A 21,672-nucleotide genomic window follows, 5' to 3' on the forward strand; every position below is an offset into this window, starting at 1 on the left:
AGAGGCAGCGTTGATCTATAATTTCCAGGGGAAAATCACATGTAATATAATCCTTTGGTAAAAAGGACAGACCTCAGGGTGCAAAGGAAAACAAACTTTATTCCTCAGGCAAAGGTTAAACAAAAATTCTTCTCTTAGAAAACATATCCAATCTTCAGATATTAACAGAAAGAAGGAATTACAGAAAGAGGGAATAAAAAACAAATCAAGAAAATAAACAAAGGAACAAACATGTTTTTCTTCTGGAAAAAAAAATTGTTCTGTTCAAATAATGAAGGGAACTTTCAGCCTTTTAGTTTTTCTTTTTTTGTTTTTTATTTAAGAGCTTGAGTAAGTGGTATATGCTCTAGTTTCTCCCCTTCACAGTCTGACAATGGGGTTTTTTTCCTACTGACACATAATTCCCTCCATCTGCCTCAACTCCAAAGTCCTCACATATAAAATCAGCCTCTGTGAAGCAGGAGAATGTGACAAGCAGCTCACTTTTATCTATGAAATATGAAGCTCATGTGTTAAAAAGCATTAAAACATGTGTCCAAAACCAAAATTGATCTTACCATATGTTTTGAGGCTTTCACCACACAGTACCACCAAGTAAGAAACATATTTTCCTGCCTAAGGAGACAATTTTTCCACATCAGCTTAGTTCCTCCGTTGTTCCTGCTCAGCAGGAGCACATTTATTGTACTTCTTAACCTTTTTGTGTACATGTGTATGTTCACTTCATTTTTTCAGCTATAGCATTGTTTTTTGGAGCCTGTATCATGACCACTTCCTAGGAAGAGTGTAATAGCAGTGATGCTCTAGGTCACGCATATCATGTGTGAAGCGCAATTTCTTTGAGTCTTTAATACTAATTAACCAACCAAATAATAAATTAGATTTAAAGCGAAATCTCTGGGGAGGAAAGAACAGATTCAATTTAATTACAACAACTTATCTTGATTATTTCCTGTATTAATACTAAGATTCTACACTTAAACAAGTAATCCTTGTCCTAATAATTAAGATCACTTGTCCCTACAGGTTATTTCTTGCCTAAAACAGAGGCTGGTGCCATGTGAAGGTGGAGGGCTGAGCCAGCGGGAGTGGGAACAGAGAGACAGCTTTTCATCACAGCACTGCGCACCTCCCACACAGGAATGCACCTCCTTCCCAGCAGCAAAACCTTGCTGGGTAATGATCATGTCAGGATTAGCTGCAATGTCTTCCTTAATGCCATGAACATCTGTAAGGACTCCTGGAGAGGAAAGCCCAAGAGTGGGCACGCCAAGCTTCTGGAGCATCAGGAGGAAAAGCTGGAGAGTCCCAGAGCAAAGCAATGAAGCAGGGCATCCATGCAGCTCCTATTGCTTCCTACAGTTCCTCTGGCACCTTGAACTTACAGAGGAGCCCCACAGAAGTGCTGGAACAAGCCAAAATCCCTGTTCCACTGTCCACTGGCACATACAGCTATTTCTGGCCTTTCAGATTGAAACGCCCAAACTCTACATGCCTTGCCTCTGTCTTTACTTAGGCAAGGATCCATGTGGGAGAGGTGCATGTAAAACACATAAAAGCATCTGAGCTATTCCCATAAAACCTACACTAGTATTTAAGAAAAGGTTGGGCAGACCTCCAGCTATCCTTGTTCTTGCATGAAGATGATGGACTCCAAAGGATTTTTCAAGATCCTTTTTGGAGCTTCTCCTTTATGTTGACACTTATAATTACTGGACCTTGCCTGTTTTTGCAGTGTTTCACTAAAACAATGCTTATGCATTTTGAAAGGAAACTTCACCATAAAGGCAGTTGTGTTGCTGATGTTGTTATTCCAGTTATTATTATTAACTTTAGAACCATTGAAAGATGGATTGTAGTTCCTCAGGAATATGAATAATATTTTTTCTCAGGGACGTCAATGGCCCAAGCAGTATCTGCAAATGAAGGAGAGGAGCAAACCAGTCACAGCAGAGAAAGAGCAGCAGAAATATATGAACCTATTACCTGCAGCACCACCAAGTGTCAGCATTGAAAACATCACATATTAGGAAAATGTCCAATTTCTGCAGGAATTACAAGAGCAAACATTTAAAAAAACCAAACTCAACTAACTTGTTGGCATCTAAATGAAAACAGTTTAATTTTAAAAATTGTTTAATATCCATGTCAATGTCTGGAACCTGTAAGCCTTCTTCCAAGTGTCCAGATACATTAAGCTGTGTCAAGGTAATACTAGTATTTCCAGAAAACAAAATATATTCCAAATGAATAAGGAAATAATTTAAATACGAATTTATAGTTAAAACTTCTCAACATTTTGAATGGGTTTATACTCATTACCTACATATGCATAAGCACACACCCAGCTACTCAGCCGCTGTCGTAGGCTGCGATGCGTGCAGGAGTCACTGCTTTCAGCATGGTTGGGGATTTGCTTCATGTAACAGGGATGGGCATAGCATGAAGAAACCACCAATGGATGCTACTGCAGAGAAAACCTTTCTTTTTTTGGAGTGTGTTATGTTATTGTAGGAGTGTCAGACCCTTCTAAATAAAACTCCTTTCTTGTACGAGAGAACTCAGTGGCACCTGCATCTCAAGAATCACAATCCTCTGGCCACATGCTGGCAAGCTGGAATGTTCCTGCAGGGCTCTGGATCAGAGGAGGCAGCACGGCCAGTGGCTCCAATGGAGCTAGGTACATGCTTCTGCCTTGTCAGCAGCTGTCAGGGATTTCATATCTGTGACACTGACACCTTTATTTTTTGGGGTATAGTAAGCAAAAAATGTGATTAATGGCTTTTTTGGTTTCCGGGTGATGTGAGATTCTCAGTCTGTTACTGTTAGCTTCTATCTAAGGTGCCTTTATATGCTACCCAAACGAACCAAAGACGGATCCTTCTACTACTTCGAGCTGGCTTTTCTGGTTATCTTCAGCAGGAATTGAGAGGCAAGGCACTTCCAGGTAAAACAAAGAAATTCCCATAACCCATCTATTTCCATGGCTCATTTTTGACAATAAAACACTATCTATTTTTTCTTGATTTTCTTTTCCTAATTTGTCTTGCCTGGCTGCAGCCACGCTCTGCTGTTCATGCCAGTGCCAGTACTATGCACTCCCCTGCAGAGCACCTCTTCCTTGGCAGAGCTAGGAGAAGAGGGAGTGCCATGTTACCGTGGCTTCCCAGTCCATGCTGGGCTGGAGCTGCTCAGGCTGCCACAGGATCACATCCTTGTCCTCCTGATTAACTATGTCACCTTAGGAAATGGGATGTAGACTTCCAAATCACTTGTGCAAGTCTGGAAATATTATCATAGCAGAGCTCATGGCCATGGAAAGGAGACCACTGAGGACAAAGCCCCATCTCAGAATGCTGTGGCCAGGCAAGATAAGCTGGAAACCACTGTACTCAGCACTTTCCTTGGGGTGACCACCTAATGTATGTCCACAGGAGCCTGGAAAACACCAGCTGATCTTTGTGTGCTTTCCAGATGTGTATTCCCCTTCCCGTTTTTCAGAGGCAGGTTCAGGCGTGGATGCCTCAGGCAGCTTCCTGGCTGCATGAGACTGGAGGAAGAATCAATCCTCTCTCCTTTCATTTCTGATATTCTTGATCATAATCATCATGACTACGATTTGCTTAAAATGCAACCACATACACATTCCCTCCTTCAATAAATCCCAGTTTTCCTGGTGATTTGCAGAAATAATCATACCATGTCAAACATCTGTAATCACATCACTTGTTCTGCTGAAACCCTCAGTGAAAAATGGGCAGCAAGTAACACTCGCTACCAAGTGCTATGTCATAGCAAGCCAGTCGATGGGTAGTGGCTACTAGGTGATCATGTAGACCAAGCACCCTCTGCTGCCCAAAAAATTAAGCTCTTTAAATCCAAGCTAACTGCAACAGGCTTCATCTAATAACCTGCTGAAAGTTTGAAATAATCTGCAAATCTTAACTTGCTTCTGCAGATTTTCTAACCTTAACACTAGCCCTTACCAAACCCCAGAAATTCATAAAGTGTAAGGGATTCACACTTATCAGTACTAGCCTAAAGCATAGCACTGCTTTCTACTCTGTAACCAAACTTGAGCCCTTAAACAGGTAAGATAAAATGTTGTTTAAGCTAGCCCAAAATTAAGTATATAACATTACTATCTCCTCTCTCCAGTGTGGTATGTACTTGACCTGAACTACCCTGTTGCTCAAGTAATTTGAATAAGACCACTAAATGTCTCCAGACCTACTTTCCCCTTACCTCAGGCAGTCTTAACTTACATATAACTGGTAAGATGTCTCCAAAATATCTTTTCCAAACCCTCAACTGAGTGGTAACTGTAAGCCTACAAGAGCCTAAACATCTATAGCTGCTCAAACTTTAACAAGGCATATGTGTGTACCAATCCCATGGCATTGTAAATCCAGCAGAAAACCTGCTTCTGCAACACTTCTTTCCCCGGATCCTAAATTTAACCTTAACCTCAACCCCTCCTTTTGATTTTTGAAGCCTCAAATTTTACAAATAAAGAGGCTCTCAGGGTCAGTTTCTTGCTTAACTCTGAGAAAGTTGCTAAACGAGGGAGGAAAAGAAGCACCTGCACCAAATCTGACTTTCCCAATGCTCTCCGTGCTCAAGTTTCCGGGTTGAAAACCGTCCCAGACCCAGTTATTCGGATTTTCTGTAATGTTCTCCAGCCGCGACACAGGCTGCCAGGGAAGGCTGAGATACCCGAAGTCAGAGGGAAGGACGTTTCCCCCGGGAGCGGAGGGTACCCCCCTGCCCAGGAGATGGAGCTGCGCGCCCGCCCATCCCCAGCTCCGCGCCCGCCGGCCGGGATCGCTCCCGGGGGGCGGCAGCAACAGCCAGGAGCCCCGGTCTGAACACACTGCAATTATCTAAATCCTAATCTGACTGCTTTATGTCGGCTTACGACTTTATAGTAATTAGCTGCGGTGCGCGAAGCGGTACGGGCTGATAGCTATAGATCAGCAACCTGTCCCTGCCCCTCCCGCTTCAGCCAGTGGCAGCGCCGAGCTAAAACCAGAAGTAAAGTAGAAGATGAATAATACAGAAAATACAATTTTCGGTTTATAATTTAGAAGAGGAAAATTAGGGGAAATTTAGCAAGGAAAATGGAAACAAATACAGTTTGCAAGCGATGGTAACAAACTGATATTCAAATGTGAGGAAAACAGCCCAAATTCATCCAAAAGTACATTGAGATAGATTATTTTCAAGAAGCTCACTATATAAAATACAAGATGCTGAAGTCACTTACCAAGCTGAACATTCAGGTGCAACACCATAACTAAACACTAAAGCCACATACAAAAAAGATCTTTAAAAAATCTCTTGAAAATGAAAGCAAAATTAAAAATGTATAAAAATGTTTCAAAAGGCATACAGAAATTAACATCTTTTAAATAAAACCAGAAGAAAACTAGAAGATATCTTCCTGGAGTGCAGTGAAACCCTGAACAACAATAGGTAGCATATAAAAAATGAGTAACAGATGGACCAACTGGAGGATTTTGCTTAATGTAATTAACATTAGCACTTACTGGTAACGGTTAATGGTCCTATACCATCACACCTCCCAAAACAAAGCCTGATCAGGGACGCATCAAAAGACGTGAAGTGAACCCTGAGGCATAAGTGCCATTTAGATCATGTTGAAGACATTTTCATTAATCTTCATGAGAAGCTACAGCTATTGCAGAGAAAGAGATATGAACGAGTTTCCATCTTGCAATCTCTACATTTTCTTAAGTAACTAGCCTTTTATACCAAAACATTACATATGGTTAATTTCTTCTCATATGTCTCTGCTACTGAGTCTGAAGGACTTACACCCATTCAGCTGCCATTCAGCGGTAGGAATATGTCGGAAATCACCGGTTTGCATTTTAGGTTGGGAATGTGCTTTTACTGAAATTCTTCAATAACCCAAAGAAATCTTTAGTATTTACCAGATAAGTCTTTAAAAGGTGAAAATGTTTATGTCACTAGAAAATCCTTTGTATTTTTTACTAAAATTTAAAAAATGTGTTGCCACATGAAGTTGCAGAATTGCCTTTTTCAGCCAGAATTATGGCTCTATTCAAAACGACTTGATTGCCAGTCAGAAAACACAAAGTATAAATAATAATTACATGAGCAAAACTCTTTTTGCTCACAACGTTTTTTATTTGAAACCTCATCAGTGTTGTACGTTGATAAAAGGACGTACTTCAGAAAACAGCAACATGCTTGACTAGGCAAACTCTGATGGCATTTGTGAGGTATGATGATTGGTTGACTTGAGAACAAAATGAAAAAATATTTAAAAGTCTTAAGTCTTTCTTAAGCAAATACTACCCAGAAGAGTACCTTTTGAATTATTTTGTATTCACAAACTCAGAGCCAGTTTTGAGTCTGAGTTTTCTTCTTTCTAGGGTCTATCTGTAGGACAGGTTCTTCAGTGCCATTTTCCGGTAGGCACAATCATCAGGAAGACCATGGCACTAAAGCTTATGTAGGGTTGAGACGAAATGTCAATACAAATACTTATTTCTGGCAACTTAGAAAATGGAATGACACAATCTAGTGGCAGATATTTTTTTTTTCTACATGTGACTTGTATAATTTGTACTATGCCTTGTTATCCTTCAATACATATATATATTCATATATATATATGAATTTACTTCTATACAAAGAAATGGAGCACATAGAACATTGCTACTTCATGTCTAGAACATGAGAAAGATCTTTTTCAAATAAATGCAAATGTGAAAATATATTTATTGAAGGGAGTTAGCTTTCTTGTTTTCACCATCTAATAAATATTTGCTGTATTGAGTACACAATAAAAGGATAAGACTATCTTCTCTGTAAGAGCAAGCAGACAATTTTTGCAAAGGAGGTCATTATCATCACTTTATTGCTGACTTTACAGCAACTCCTCTGTGCCATCTTCAGTTGTAGGTGTTGAGCTGAACAGAGGATAGAGGTGAAAATCTTGTGCTCAGACATTATTGCAATTGCAGAGCAGAAGGGAGCTTCCAGAGACAGAATCGCTGCTCCCGTACATCCTGTCCTGGATGACAAACAGAGGAAACTATTGCAGAAACACCAACGACTGCTGTGAGCTTCCACGGCCGCTGCAGATCGTGGAGCACAGTGTTACTTCCACCTATTTTAACTGTGCAAGGCAACTGGCAGCTGGTATAAGTTGAAGACATTCTTCATCTTTTCTAATTTATTTCAAAAGTTGATTGGGAATGCAGGAGGCAAATGAGCACAGAAATGGCTTTAAGTTACCTTGTTTCATTGCCTGCCTCACTCCTCCCACTCATCTGCACAGCACTGCCCTCATTGCCATCCATCTCTTCACTAAGGCAGTAACACGCCCAAGTGAACTTCTGTGCAGGTGCTCTATTTCTTTTCTATTGCCTGTATGAAGCAAAATATTTGATCAAATTTTTTTTTGCTTCATTTTATATTTTAATGTTTATATTTTGTGAAAGGCTCATTTTCAGTCTCTTGTAAACTCTCTCACATAATGGTCAAGAATATTATCTCTAATTTGCATCTTAATGCAAAGAAATTAAGAGATGTTCTCTTGCAGTTAGCTAGACACAAAAAACCCCACACAAAATAAAACAAAACCTTGCTAAGTTCATGGTCTTTAACATAAGGTTTACTTAAAAATGCCAGGCATTTAAAATAAGTGATCTTCTTCTGTTTATAGAAAGGATTCATAGAAAACACTGCATTTTGTGATCAAATAAATGTTAGCATTAAGGTTGTTAGAAGCAAGCTTCTGATGGTTGATGCATGAAGTCCTCTATCATTAGCAATGGATTCTGAATGCCATCTTCTCTGAGTCTGAGATAGACTCTAGAGTGTTTCATCCCAAATATCATTGTGGATCTTCTACAGAACTCCCTTCAATCTGATCTTAAAGAACATCAGTATCTTACTGGATATTTTCTTTCCCATGGAGCTTGCTAGTTTTGCTTCTGACTAAAACAATTATACCAGCCAGATAAATGAAAGTTGCCATCTCTTCAAACTGAAAATGTACATCTAAGCCTGTGTGTCTATTTTTCAGACTGAACAAGCACAGGTGACACATATGGGTGAACTTGGAGTGAGAAGGAAACATATTGCAGATGGGCAAAGCAGTGGGCTTAAGCCATCCAGGGAGACTTCAGCCTCACTGAAGACATCTTCAGTGTTGTTCAGTGCTTCAGGGATCCGAATTAGAATAGGTAGGACTTCCCATCTGCTATTTCTACAAAGTTAAAAATGAGGAGAAGGACAAAATAATATAAACGTAATAAAACAGTGATCCCATACTGGACCAGATCAAAGGTTCATCTAGCCTGCTAAGGATGTTTTCAGCAGGTCCATCCTGGATGGTTCAGCAAGGAGGAGAAAAAGGTGCAGTTCCACCAGTCATGATGGGTCAATGCAGAACCACATTGCAGCAAAAAAGCAAGGGTCTCCTTCCATTCAATTTTCCACTTTCCCCATCTTTATTTTGCTCCTGGATGCACATTTCTGCCCCTTACCCTACGTGTGTGAAAGTGTTTTCAGGTCTTCTCTGAGCCAATATAACCAGTTCAGTGACAAGGAGTTTTCTAAACTGAGTCTCCCAGACACCAAATCCAGTTCAGGGGATGGAACAGATTATACAGTCAAGAGCAAAGGGAAGAGAGAAATAGAAAACTAGGTAGAGGTAGTGAACCCTCCCGCCCTGAACAGCAGCAAACTGTTACATTTCTCTGACTGCAGATGGTGAGATAATGTCCTGCTTCTAGCTCCATAGACTTGTGAGCTAGATGACGTGCAAGTAATCACACTAGTTTTACTGAGCCCTCAAGTGCTTGACCTACCAATGTAGCATGACCTACATTGTCACACTCGGGCTCATTTTCTCAGAACAAAGTCTTTAATCAAAGGGTGAAAATACAACAGTGCTGCCAACCGGCGGCCAGACTCACTCTGCACCACTGCTGCTTCCAGTTCACAGCTCTTACACTCATTTGTTCACATCAGCTCTTCAATGAGCTGCCCCAAAATTTCAAAAGAAAATTTGAAATCAAGGTGGTCTGAGAAGCTTGTAACTACTTAGGATCTATAACAGAAGAAATGGACTATAAATTTCCCTTGAGACATCAACTGAAATTGCCAAGGGTTTGTAATTATGTCTCTATTTTATCCTTTTCAATAATAAATTATTTTAGAAATACAAATGTATAAGAGGTAGACATTTGCTATTGCAAACCTTAACCCTCTAGTTTAAAAAAAAACAACAGAAACAAAACAAAACAAACAAACCAACAAACAACAACGAAACTCAACCCAAGAAAAACTAAACAATTAGCTGACAGTTCCTTTTGAATGCTGGACCATTATAAACTTTAATTTTGGAAAGCATATATATTCATTTTATTTTTTGATAGTTTTACAGAGCATCAGTCTACCTAGAGATGACATGGATATAGAAGAACAGATGATAGTTTGAAATGGAACTTTAAAAAAATACAACTAACATAATACTCCATATTTCTGTTTCCACCAACACTTAAGTCAATTTTAAAAGATGCTAGGTCTCATTCTCCATTGCCCTGTCATTGGTTTTGAGGTTTTCTGGGTTACCGAAAAGATTCTGCCAAATACCACATCATGAAGTGCCAAGATGATTATACAGAAGTGCAAGAATCATAGATTTCTTCTCCACTGCTTCATATTCTGTGTTTTCAAATACAGCTCTTCAAGCCACTCTTAAAGAGTGATCAGGTGAGAATTGTTCACTCCCATCAGGAGGAGAGGTTTCACACCTCCTTTCAACAATGACTGCACTCTGCAAAGCAGGAGAGAGGAGGGTTATTTATGTGTTCTTATACAAGTGAACATAAACAAGTGGATGCTCTAGCAAACTGACAATGGACTACTAACAAAGGGCCAGATGCTCTTATCCTCTTACACGAGAGACAAAATGAGTAAATATTTATATTATTATAGTGGCATGTAACTGGAGCTCAGTAGTAGAGAAAACAGTGATTCTCGTGGGAATCTACATAAACCAAGCAAAGGTTCAGCACTGAGACAAAAAAATCTGACCGAAGGGCTGAAGCAGATGAGAGAGCTACAGGTTTTCAAGACATACTTAGGGCTCAGACAATGACTAGCAAAGAGCAATGTTTTCCTGGCAAGGGTCATCATAAATCAATATGAGAGGTCTACCTGGGCATGTGAGAGAACTGTGTGTGCATCATGGCACATTCAGCCCCAGCACCTCAGAATTCTCTCTAGCTTTGTGCTAAAGCTCAGCATTCAGGATGTCCATCTCCAAGATTACTCCAGCCAAAATATTCTTAGCTATTTCATCACTGGCTGCTCATGCCCTAACTCTACCAATGCCAGCCTTTCTCCAAAGGGCACCTGGCAGGCTACAATGTGCAGATCATTCCTTGTCTACTGCTTTTTTCCAGCTTGTCCCACCTTCTCCCACAATTACTGAGTGCTATGGACATCAGTTCTACACTGAGCACCTCAACAAGGCTTGTGAACCTCAAGAGATTGGACCTTGCATCTTCCCTACTGAAAAATCACAGAAAGTTAATTTTGCACAAGAACTTACAATAAAATATTTTGGGTGTCAGACATATTTTTTGTTCTAATGAACACCTGCTTTTGACAGTCCTTGGAATGTGATTGCAGGCTTTTTGTGTCTATATTGTGCCTGGACTGAGTCCTAGGGCCTTGATATGTCCTTAACTCATTTAGATGAATGTTAAGATTGCCCCGATTTGACAGAGGGCAATCAAATTACACTCTGCAGGAAATGATATAAGAACAAAGATGCCCTTTTGATGACAAGATGTCATCTCTTGTGTGCATCTTTGCATTGAAAGAGAACAAACAAGGTGTGTTATCTGATACTCATTCTGTTCTTTGTGGGTTAGAGATTGAGACACCTCCTTGAGACAGAGGAAAAGCACTGCATGTCAGTAGAGTGTTGGGATAAGCACACTCATAGTAGGGATGTTAACATCCCAGGAGTATCTCTGAAAAGCAGTCCCATGAGACAACACACACTCTTGGGTATTTGACACAATATTGTGAAATACCAGTGGCAATCGTGCAGGTAAACTGGGAGTGGTGACAGGAATGGCAGAGGAAGGCAATCACCTAAAATGTGGTGATGTGTATTATTAAGAATATCCTCATATACACTTAAAATGCTTAGCTAGAGTTTCATCTGACTAGTTCTGTTCTACGCCTGTAGAGGTTATGCTGTACTGTGATGGGAAAATGATTCTCCATCATGCCCAGCTCACTGTGGAGCACTTAAGGCACAGACTCAGGTGTGAACTCACTGCAAGAGGTAAAAACAAAGCCGCGTTATGTAATAAGATTTAATGATTATTTGAATCTGTTTTTCCATTCCTGTGGATCATTGATTTAACCTTTCTTGTTTTATTCTTGGGATATTGCTAAAACAAGTAACCATGTTCTCAAATTAATCAGGATCATTTTTTGTATAACCCTGTTAAGAGCATTTTGACTTTTACTTTCTCTCTTCAATAAAGGAACACTAACAGAAGCAGTACCTTTTGTAGGAACTGGAAAAATGATGGCAAAATGTTCAGATTGGATGGCCACAGAGAACAAATGCGTAAGCTGTTATGTGCATAGCCTGGGATTCAACCTTTTTTTCTCTAAGAGGAGAACAAAAGCAGACCATTTAAAGCCACCACTAAGGAGATTTCTATTTAGAGAATATGCAATAACTCATATTGAGACAAGATTTTAATCTCAGCAAAGCTTTGGATAATCTCCTGGCACCTGTGTTTGCTGCTCTTCCACCCCATCGCACGCTTAGACTGAGGCCAAAGGCCAGATCCTGCAAGTGTGTTTGTGGTAATGGTCCTGCTTATGTGAGAGAGAGTCTTAGCACAAGAGAGGCAAAGGTTTTGTCAGGATCTGCCCTTGAGAGTGCCACCTATAAGGAAATGACACCATTGTCATCATCTTTTATATTACTTTGGAGCCTCTTATTCTTTTTTACAAGTACTGTGTGAGTTTACATTATTGTGGCACAAATCATAGCTATGCATTATGCTGCCTTGCTTGAGGAAATGGTGTGAAGTATAGACAACTGTCCCTGGGAAACCAGGAGAAAGGTAATATCTAGGATGATTTTGGACAGACTTGGGAAAGGTTTTTCAGATGTAGATCTCAGCTACTGGAGGCTCTACATCAGCCTGTGTGTGCTGTGGAGAGATTTTTGTAGTGGTTTCACAATACAAGCGAGCGGGGACATTTTTGGTACAATGTAGATACCACTGTGGATGCTGAGGAGTCTTATTGATACTGAGGCCTCTGTATCTGACTGAGACATGAACTGCAGCTAACAAGTGTCATGTTTGTAGGAATTCAGCCTTGGCAGCTCAAGGAAAAAGAAACAAATGTACAAAAAAAATGAATTTGTGTGTGATAATTTGAGTACGCAGTGAACACTGCTGTAAAAGGAGATAATGTGGCTGGGCATGGGAAAGAAAAGAAAGAAATCTACATTGCTGTATCTTACATCGATATTTGTATCTTTCATCTCCTTAAAAATGAGCATTATTCATTTTAAAGGGTTAAAAATAATATCAGATATCTTTCCTTGTTTGATTCTGTGATTCATGTGTCCCATTTTAAAGTCTACACCCTGTGAAGAGGAGTGCATTATCAAGGAAAGAGGCTTGCCAGGGACAGAAGGTAATTTCCCGTAGCAGGTGCGTACAGCAGGTGGTACACAGTGTACCTGCAACGAAAAGGTAGATTTAGGCTAAGATTTTATTTAATATGGAAAACTTATTGCATCCTGAGCCACTACTGGGGATGTGCCAAAAATCGTGTCTGCAGCATGATTTATTACGTGAAAATACCACCGAACTAATCAGTGGAGTTACTAATTAATACAAATCTGCATTTTTGCATAAGCAATTAGTGCAAAGAGAGTGCAATGAAAGAGGAAGTTTGACTCATTTAATCTCAGTGTCTATTCAAGCGGAAAGACCCACTAGGGCAAGGCACTAGGATCTACATTTGGAATTTTTTTTCCTTTTGATTAGTTAAAGGAACTAAAAGGTCAAATTATCAATATTTAATTCAAATGGAAATGCATTTGTTCAAGAGGAAAGAAAACACTTTATTTAAACAAGGTGGGACTCTGGGGGTAAATGCCTGGATCAAAAATAATTAGATTTTGCAGTTATAACAGCATCTAAATCCCTTCTGATAAGAATCCTTTTTCCTAATAACAGAGGTGGTTTGACACTGATAGCAAAGACTGCTGATGCTATTTATACTGTAGCTCAGGCGGTAGCTGGCCTACCAATACAATTTAGACGTTTGCTTTAATGGTTCGTACTTCTCTGATTTGTTGTGGTTTTTTTTTTTTTTTTAATCAATTTGAATTATATTTTAAATCTATTGTGATTTCATAATTGTGCGCACTTGACTAAAAGAGTAATTTTAAAGGCTGATAATTAAACCTTGGTGGTGATGTATTTTCCATTAACTAAATAGAAGTTTACATTTATAGAATTAAAACAACAGCAGCATTTACCTAACGGGGAAGGCTCAATAAAATTAATACACTGAGTTTTAAGAGGGAAAAGAGCAGAAAAGGCACCTTAATCAGTCATACCAATTTCGAGCCCAGCTGTACATTGTGTCCTAGAGAGACGCTACGAAGTGCGATGCAGACGCACCCGGCACCGAACCGGTATCGGAGCGGCACTTCAAAGCTTTATCTTCCCGGCGATTCCTGACCAACGGCAGCTGCAGCAGGCTGGTCACAGCTCGGAGTGATCCGGGCAATGGGGCTGCCCTCTCCTCCCGTCCTGTCCTCTCACCGCAGCGTTTGGAAATGACCGAGCGGGGGAAAACCGCGGCCAAACCCAAGCTGGTCCTTCCCGAGCCCTAAACCCGCACCGGCGACGGCCCCACAGTGCGATGCGGTGGGAGTAAGACGGAGGGACAGGGATGGCAGGCAGGGACGTTTTCCCTTCTCTTTTTTCATTCAGGATAACCTTCGGGGTTTGTGTGGGTGCCTCTCTGGAGAAGGCAGGAGCGGGAAACATGATAGCGAGAGAGCCCGAAGAGCCCAGACTACACGGGCAGTAAATCACTAGCTCAATTATAAGCGTGGCTTCCTCTCTCCAATAGCTCTAAGCTATTTGGGGAGGCATCCTTTCTCCGCACTCTCGCAGGTGCAATATGAATCAATTATCTTAATTAAGATAATGCCGCAAACCCAAGAGATTTCATCGGGAGTGGATTTCCCGGCCCGGACAACTGTAAGGCGTTTCCACCTTGCGCTTCTCCCCCCCCGCAACAAAACCTCCCTCCCGCCCGGCCGGGATAGGGCTCAGTCCCGGCGGCGTCCCGCGGAGGGGCCGCGCTCGCTGCCACCTCCCGCCACACCGGGCCCCAGCCGGCCCCGGGATCTCCTCCTGCCGGGGCCGGGAGGCAGCAGCTGAGGCGGGAGCGGGGGCGGCCGGGCCGGCCATAGCTTTGTTGGGACGCGTGCGGTTCGCGTGCCGCGCCGCGGGAGGAGGGGGAAGGGGGGGAAGGAGAGGGGAGGGAGGCAGGGAGGGAGGAAAGAAAGGAGAAAGAGAAGAAAAAAGAAAAGGAAAGGAAAAGAAAAGGAAATGAAAAAAAATGGGAAAAAAAAAGAAAAGCAAAAGGAAAAATTAAAATTTAAAAAGAAAGAGAAAAGGAAAGAAAAGGGAAAAGAAAATCAAAGGATTTGGGAGGAAAAATAAGCAGAAGGCGAATTAGAGGACAGATGGAGAAGGAGGAGTCTATAGGTCAGGGAGAAAAAAAAAGACACGCTTGGAGCGATAAAATCAAGAGGCTGGGGGAAGAGGAGAGACAGGCAAGGTGGGAAATTGGAGCCATTGAGCCAGGCAAGGGACGGCCCGTGCAGGGAAGGCAGAGCCGACTGCCTGGGAGATCGGTAAGAGAAGCAGTGCCGAAGCGGCGGAGCGACAGAGAGCCCCGGTGCACCCGGAGCGCAGTGCCCGTCCTGTGCCCCGACGGGCGGCACGGAGCAGTGCCTCGTACCACTCGGCCTGGCTCCTCCACGGCCACGTGTGTCACCGTGGCGGAACGAGCCCCCCGAGCTGGGCTCGGTGGATTTAAGCCCCTCTGTCCGACTGGCTGCCTCTTTATTTGTCTCTCTACTCATCTGTCTCTCGACAACGTGTTGATTTTATTTTGCTCCCAGGGAAGATGACTGTGTTGGCCACACTCAGAAGCACACGAGCATCCCAAAGCTCTCACCGCTCCCCGAGATCCAGCTTTCTGCCAGTGCCCTCATCCCTATGTTTTTTCCTAGTGTTTCCCCAGCGCCCCACAATCCCAGGTATATTCCCAGCCAGTACCATTTAAAGACGGGTGACATTTTCCAGCAGCCGAGTCTGGGATGGACCAGACCCATCCCTCTCCCGCGCCCTCCAAACCTGTTTGTACCTCACCGCTTCCAAAACGCATCCCCACACCAGCCGCTCCCCGTTAATGGGGTTGTGTTCTCTAGGGAGCGGCCGACCGAGGGAGGCCCGGGCCAGCCGCCCCGGGCACAGGCATTCTCCTGGATCCTGACCCCGGGGCCCCTCTATGGTCAGAGAAGGTTCGCCACGGGCAGGGGCAGCCCCTCCGTGGGACGGCGCTTCCCTCCCTGGCGTGCCCCAGGGAAGAGCCGCAGCCGCCGGTGATCCGAGGGTACCCCGCTCCAGCCCCGCTCTCCCGACCCGGCAATACACGCCACGCTGCTGGCCCTCGCTTCCCACGGAGAATTGGCCACCTTGGAAATAACAAAACGCTGCCAGTTTCCCTCTGTATTTGATTACCGAGAAGGCGAACATCCCCCGGAGTCCCCTCCTGCCGCCCCGGCGGCCCCGGGCTATGTAGGTCACCAACAGGAGAGAAACGTTTTAAAAATAACCCGACCTGGAAAAATATCTTCCGAAACGGTCTTCTCAGGTCGGCATTATTTGTTTCTCTTTAAAGCCTCAGGAGGAGAAAATTATTTTATTTTATTTTTATTGATTAAATATCCAGATAACCCTGTAGCCCAGCTATGGTGCGAAGGGGCTATCTCTCCTCTTAAAGTGCATCTCTAAGATTTGTTCAGCGTTTGCAAACTCCGCCGAGGCGTTTAAAGACTTTAAAGCCGCCACTCTTGGGGTGTTTCGTCCAAACTTCCCGTTAACTGGAGCATTCCCATCGAAAAGCTGGGAAAAGCAACCCGGAGCTTGGTCCACGGGTGGGCACAGCAGTCACGGGACGTCCGTTTTCCCCATCACCGGAGAAATGCAGGGACGGGGCTTAACTGCGGGTCTGTGACGGCGAGGGACCGGCAAAGACTGGGACAGGGAATCTCAGAGGCGCCCGTTAGGAGATGCTGAGGGCGGTCGGTGGGGACCCAGAACAATAGGAACAATGCGGCTTCGCGGGCCGGCGGCCCCTGGGTGGCGGGTGCGGCGCGGTGCGGAGCGGTGCGGTGCCGCCGCGGTACCGCCGGCGGGTCCCGCGCGGTGACAGATGGCGCGGCCCGGCGGGTCACCGGGGGCGTGGCGGCTCCGCGGGCGGGAGCGGGCCCGCATACAAATCAGGGGCGTCACGTGGGAGGGGCGCCGCCGCCGCGCCTGACGTGGGCGGCCATATGGCGCGTGCCACCGGGCGGGGCGGGGCGAGGCGGGGCGGCAGCCGCGGTACCCGGGTCCCGGTGCCGGCCCCCCGCCGCGCATCCTCGGCCCCGCTATATAACGGGGGGAGCCCGGCGCTGCGCAACCTCGGGGAAAAAAAAAAAAAAACCAATCCACCACACACACGCGCGGCGCCCTCGCACGGAGAGCTGTGCCGGGGTTATGAGACCGTCACCGCGAAGGAGAGGCTGAGCAACGAAGGTAACGGGAAACCGGGTTTTCGCCTCCCGGGGGCAAAGGCGTTCTCGGCGACTGCCAGGGTGGGAGAGGGCCCTGCGATGCCGGGGCGGACGGGATCTGCGTCTGCCGGAACGGCTTCGGTTTTTTTATTGCCGCTTGCGGTCGTTGCTGTCGGTGTGTGCGGGCACACCTGTATCCATCCGTACACGCACACATACATAAGAGTATACATACATATGTGTAAATGTGTATGTGCGTCCGTACACACATATAAATATGTATGTGTGCGTGCATTTATATAGATGCATACTTATGTTAATGTGGTTCCACCTATGCTACCTCCGAACTTCCAGCTCCCTTTCCTCCTCGGAGCGCGGTCGCCACAGTCCCACAGCAGGCTGCGCCTCGGCGGGCGGGCGGCATTGTTTCTTCAGTGTTCCCGATGCTACTGGGGAACGGTCGCAATCCCACATGAAACGTTCCCGTGGAAAGGGAGGGGGACGATGCCCGTCTGCAACGGAGCGGACGACGGAGACGGGAAACTGGGGCCAGTCCCGCACCTGTTACCACGGGCGGGGGCCGCGGGAACCCAGCGACAGATCTGTGGCCGAAGGCGGGACCGGGGAGCAGGTGCTCGGCGCCCGCTGGGGCGGCACAAGCCCCGCGAAAGGAGGCGGCAAGGGGGAGCCGCGGAGAGCGGCGGGGACAGGCGTCAGGGGTGGCCATCCGTCCCTGGGGTTGTATGTGCGTGTGTTCGCCTTTCCCCCTGCCCTATTCCATAAGAGTGTTTGACGTTTTTTTCCAAAACAAAACAAACCAACCCAATCTATACTTGCGTCGTGCTGCCTGGGCTGCCTCCCTCACGCATAATCTGCTTATATTCTCCGCTAATATCTGCGAGTTACATAATGGCATTTGAACATATGTGAACTTAATTATAAGACAGGACCGCGGAGACAATTAAAAGTTTGCCCTGGCACGGTGGGAAATCTAAACTTCCCGCGGAGAGGACGGGGGAAACGGGGGCGGGGTGGGGGGGAGGATGTTGCATGAGGCTTCTCCCTGCGGGCGACCGCTCGGGGCCACGGGCGCTGCTCTGGGTGCTGACACGTCTCTTTTCTGTCTTCTCCACGATGCAGAGGCTCACCATGACCAAGTCGTACAGCGAGAGCGGGCTAATGGGCGAGCCCCAGCCGCAGGGCCCCCCGAGCTGGACGGACGAGTGCCTCAGCTCCCAGGACGAGGAGCACGAGGTGGACAAGAAGGAGGAGGAGCTGGAGGGTCTACACGCCGAGGCTGAGGAGGACTCGCTGCGGAACGGCGAGGAGGAGGACGAGGAGGACGACTTGGATGAAGAGGAGGAGGAGGAAGAGGAGGAGGAAGACGACGACCAGAAGCCCAAGAGGCGGGGCCCCAAGAAGAAGAAGATGACCAAGGCGCGCATGGAGCGGTTCAAGCTGCGGCGCATGAAGGCCAACGCCCGGGAGCGCAACCGCATGCACGGGCTGAACGCGGCCCTGGACAACCTGCGCAAGGTGGTGCCCTGCTACTCCAAGACGCAGAAGCTCTCCAAGATCGAGACCCTGCGCCTGGCCAAAAACTACATCTGGGCGCTCTCCGAGATCCTGCGCTCGGGCAAGAGCCCAGACCTGGTCTCCTTCGTGCAGACCCTCTGCAAGGGCCTGTCGCAGCCCACCACCAACCTGGTGGCCGGCTGCTTGCAGCTCAACCCGCGGACTTTCCTCCCCGAGCAGAGCCAGGAGGTGCCGCCGCACGTGGCGGCGGCGGCGGCGGCGGCAGCGGGCGCGCCCTTCCCGGCGCATCCCTACCCGTACCAGTCTCCGGGCCTGCCCAGCCCGCCCTACGGCACCATGGACAGCTCCCACCTCTTCCACCTCAAGCCGCCGCACGCCTACGGCGCCGCGCTGGAGCCCTTCTTCGAGAGCGGGCTGGCGGAGGGCGCCAGCCCCGCCTTCGACGGGCCGCTCAGCCCGCCCCTCAGCGTGAACGGCAACTTCTCCTTCAAGCACGAGCCGGCCGCCGACTTCGACAAGAGCTACGCCTTCTCCATGCACTACCCCGCCGCCGCCGCCGCCGCGCTGGCCGCCGCGCCCGCCCACGCCGCCATCTTCCCGCCCGCCGCCTCCCGCTGCGAGATCCCGGTGGACGGGCTGGCGCCCTACGAGGGCCACCCGCACCACGAGCGCGTCCTCAGCGCCCAGCTCAACGCCATCTTCCACGACTGAGCCTCCCCGCGCCGAGCGAGGGCAGGGGGAGCGCCGAGCCCCGCCGCCCGGCACCGCCTTGTTTACAGGGGGCAGCCCGGCGGGTCCCACCGCCGCCTCCGGGGCCGCCGCGTCCCCCCCTCTCTCCCCCCCCTCTCACCCGCTGTCTTTGCTTCCGCTCCTCCGAGCGACGCTGTAAATTGGGGTAGGGGCATTGGGATCGCGTCAATTACCTGATCGGGATAACAAAATCACAAGCAATAATTAGGATCTATGCAATTTTTAAACTAGCGATGGGCCAATTACAAAATATATATGAAATCTATATTTTTCAACCAACGTTTTACTACTTGTTACCTTTCCCATGCTGAATTATTTTGTTGTGATTTTGTACAGAATTTTTAATGACTTTTTATAACGTGAATTTCCTATTTTAAACCATGCAGCTTCATCAATTTTTATACATATTGGAAAGGTAGAATTATATCTAATTTATACAAAATGATTTAACTAATTTAAACCAGCAGAAAAGTGCTTAGAGAAGTTATGTTGCCTTAGCACTTCTTTCCTTTTCAAATAGATGAAGAAGAAAAAAAAATGCACAAACCGGGCAATTTCTTTCCCATGCAAGTCTCTTCTTTTTTCTTTCTTTATTTCTTTTTCCTTTACCCCTAACAATAAGAACCAGATCCCCTAGGTCTTGAGAAGATTTAAGAACGATAGACTTATTTTCTATCATAACATATCAATTCAACACATTACTTGCACAAACTTGTATATAAAGATTATAAGCAAATGCCAACACCCTTTTTAAATCGAAAGCTGCTTGACTATCACATACAATTTGCACTGTTTCTTTTTAGTCTTTGAACCCCTTGACATTCCGTGGGTTTGGTGGTTTTTTTCTGGTTTTTTTCCTTTTTTTTTTTTTTTTCTTTTTTAAGATAACTTGAAGATATTAATGTTTCCAGGCGATATAAATGCATGATTTTATACATGTTCACACAATCCGTGGTTGTCATATGCTCATTTTATAAATCGGAACCGAAATCTAATCAGGTTGTTAAAGTCGGGCTATATACCTATTGTAGTCGATTAGTACGGTAGCTTGAAACAAATTCAAACCATTTAATCCGTAATTAGAACAATAGCTATTGCATGTACAATGCAGTCCAGAATAAGTGCTGTTTGAAATGTAACGCTGGTTCAACTGGAATCAATCTGTACTGTAATTTTGTTTGTAATCCTGTATATTATGGTGTAATGCACACTGGGATTTTAGAAAAACATCCATCCTTTGGCAACAACATAGTATTGAACATTTGGTCGAATGTTGCATTTCTCCTTAAATGTGATTTATTTTTTCTTAGTGTAAGTAATTCCTATGGGATTATTGTTTTATTCGGATAGCTCATGAAAGGTGCAACACTTATTATTTGTAGAATAAAATTGGACTAAAAAAAAGGACATGGATTCTTTACTTACCTTGAGGAGTACCAGGGGAAGGGGGCGGGGGTTGTTGGTTTGTTTACAGCGAACCCTGCTATTTGCAATGCTGATTTGTTGAATTAGGGAAACGGGGGCAGAGACGCGGTTCGCCAGAGAGCTGGAGCTGCGGCTGCCGGCGCGGGATGCGCCAGGAGCCCCGCACTCGCCCGGGCGGCCCCCGGCCAGCTCAACCCTGCGCCTGCTGCCCTCGAGGCTCTCCTCTCGGGCTCCCAACCTGCCCCGAACCGCGGGAGCTCCCGCGCCCGTCCGGGACCGGCACACCGGGAACGCGGCTCGGCGGCTCGGTGGCAGCAGGTGCGCCTTCCTCTGCAAGGCAGACCTGGACCCAGCGCCATCGATTCACCGTCCCTCCTCTTCCCAGAGGGGAAACGTGTTTCTTTAATCTTCAGTGATTATTCCGAGGCTTAAGAAACCCGGAGACACAACCTGCGGGAGAGCAATTCCCCTAACGACCAAGAACAATTATCAACAGGTCTTTGCGTCTGACCATCAGATTTAAGACGTTACCTGAAATACTTTCTATGAAGCCTGCCACAAAGCGAAGGTATTTCACAAATATTTCATTTAAATTCAGCAGAAAGTGAACATCCTTGTCCCCTATGGACGAAGGATTTTTTTTTCCAGGAGAAATCGAGCTATTGACTTCTATTTTGAAGGTGTTTATAGCTACGGAAATCCAATGCGTAAGCATGGCAAACCTGTCCTAGTGGTGCAGCATACCCCTCTGCCAGGCTTCCCAGCTATAAACACGCTGAAAACTAATTGTGACACCGAGTGATGCATTTTGCAGCATCTCCCTGCGCTTCACCCGAGCCTGCAGCTCGAAAACTGTTGCTGAATCTGAAAAGAAAGCAAAAGGCAACTTTTCAAGCACCCGATTAACCTTTCTCAGTTAGTGGCAACAGAGCTAAATGTACTCTAGATAACCCGAGGGGGAGTGAATGAACTTCAGTTTTTCAGATAAAATTGAAAAAGCTGACCCAGGCCTGCTCGCCTTTTGGTTATGCACC

At 45.7% G+C, this 21,672-nt stretch overlaps 1 protein-coding gene across 1 annotated transcript; it reads left to right on the forward strand.

The window, feature by feature from the left end:
- The first annotated feature begins 16,813 nt into the window (after nt 1-16,813).
- Nucleotides 16,814-19,263, forward strand: NEUROD1 (neuronal differentiation 1). Its single transcript, XM_027880240.1, has 2 exons — nt 16,814-16,949; nt 18,068-19,263. The coding sequence occupies exon 2, from the start codon at nt 18,077-18,079 to the stop codon at nt 19,172-19,174; it is 1,098 nt and encodes a 365-aa protein (XP_027736041.1). The 5' UTR covers nt 16,814-16,949; nt 18,068-18,076; the 3' UTR covers nt 19,175-19,263.
- Nucleotides 19,264-21,672: the final 2,409 nt, after the last annotated feature.

The sequence above is a fragment of the Empidonax traillii genome, unplaced genomic scaffold (assembly GCF_003031625.1).
Source record: "Empidonax traillii isolate 1590-97213 ecotype Southwest subspecies unplaced genomic scaffold, ASM303162v1 scaffold65:size4453928, whole genome shotgun sequence".
Lineage (NCBI taxonomy): Eukaryota > Metazoa > Chordata > Aves > Passeriformes > Tyrannidae > Empidonax > Empidonax traillii.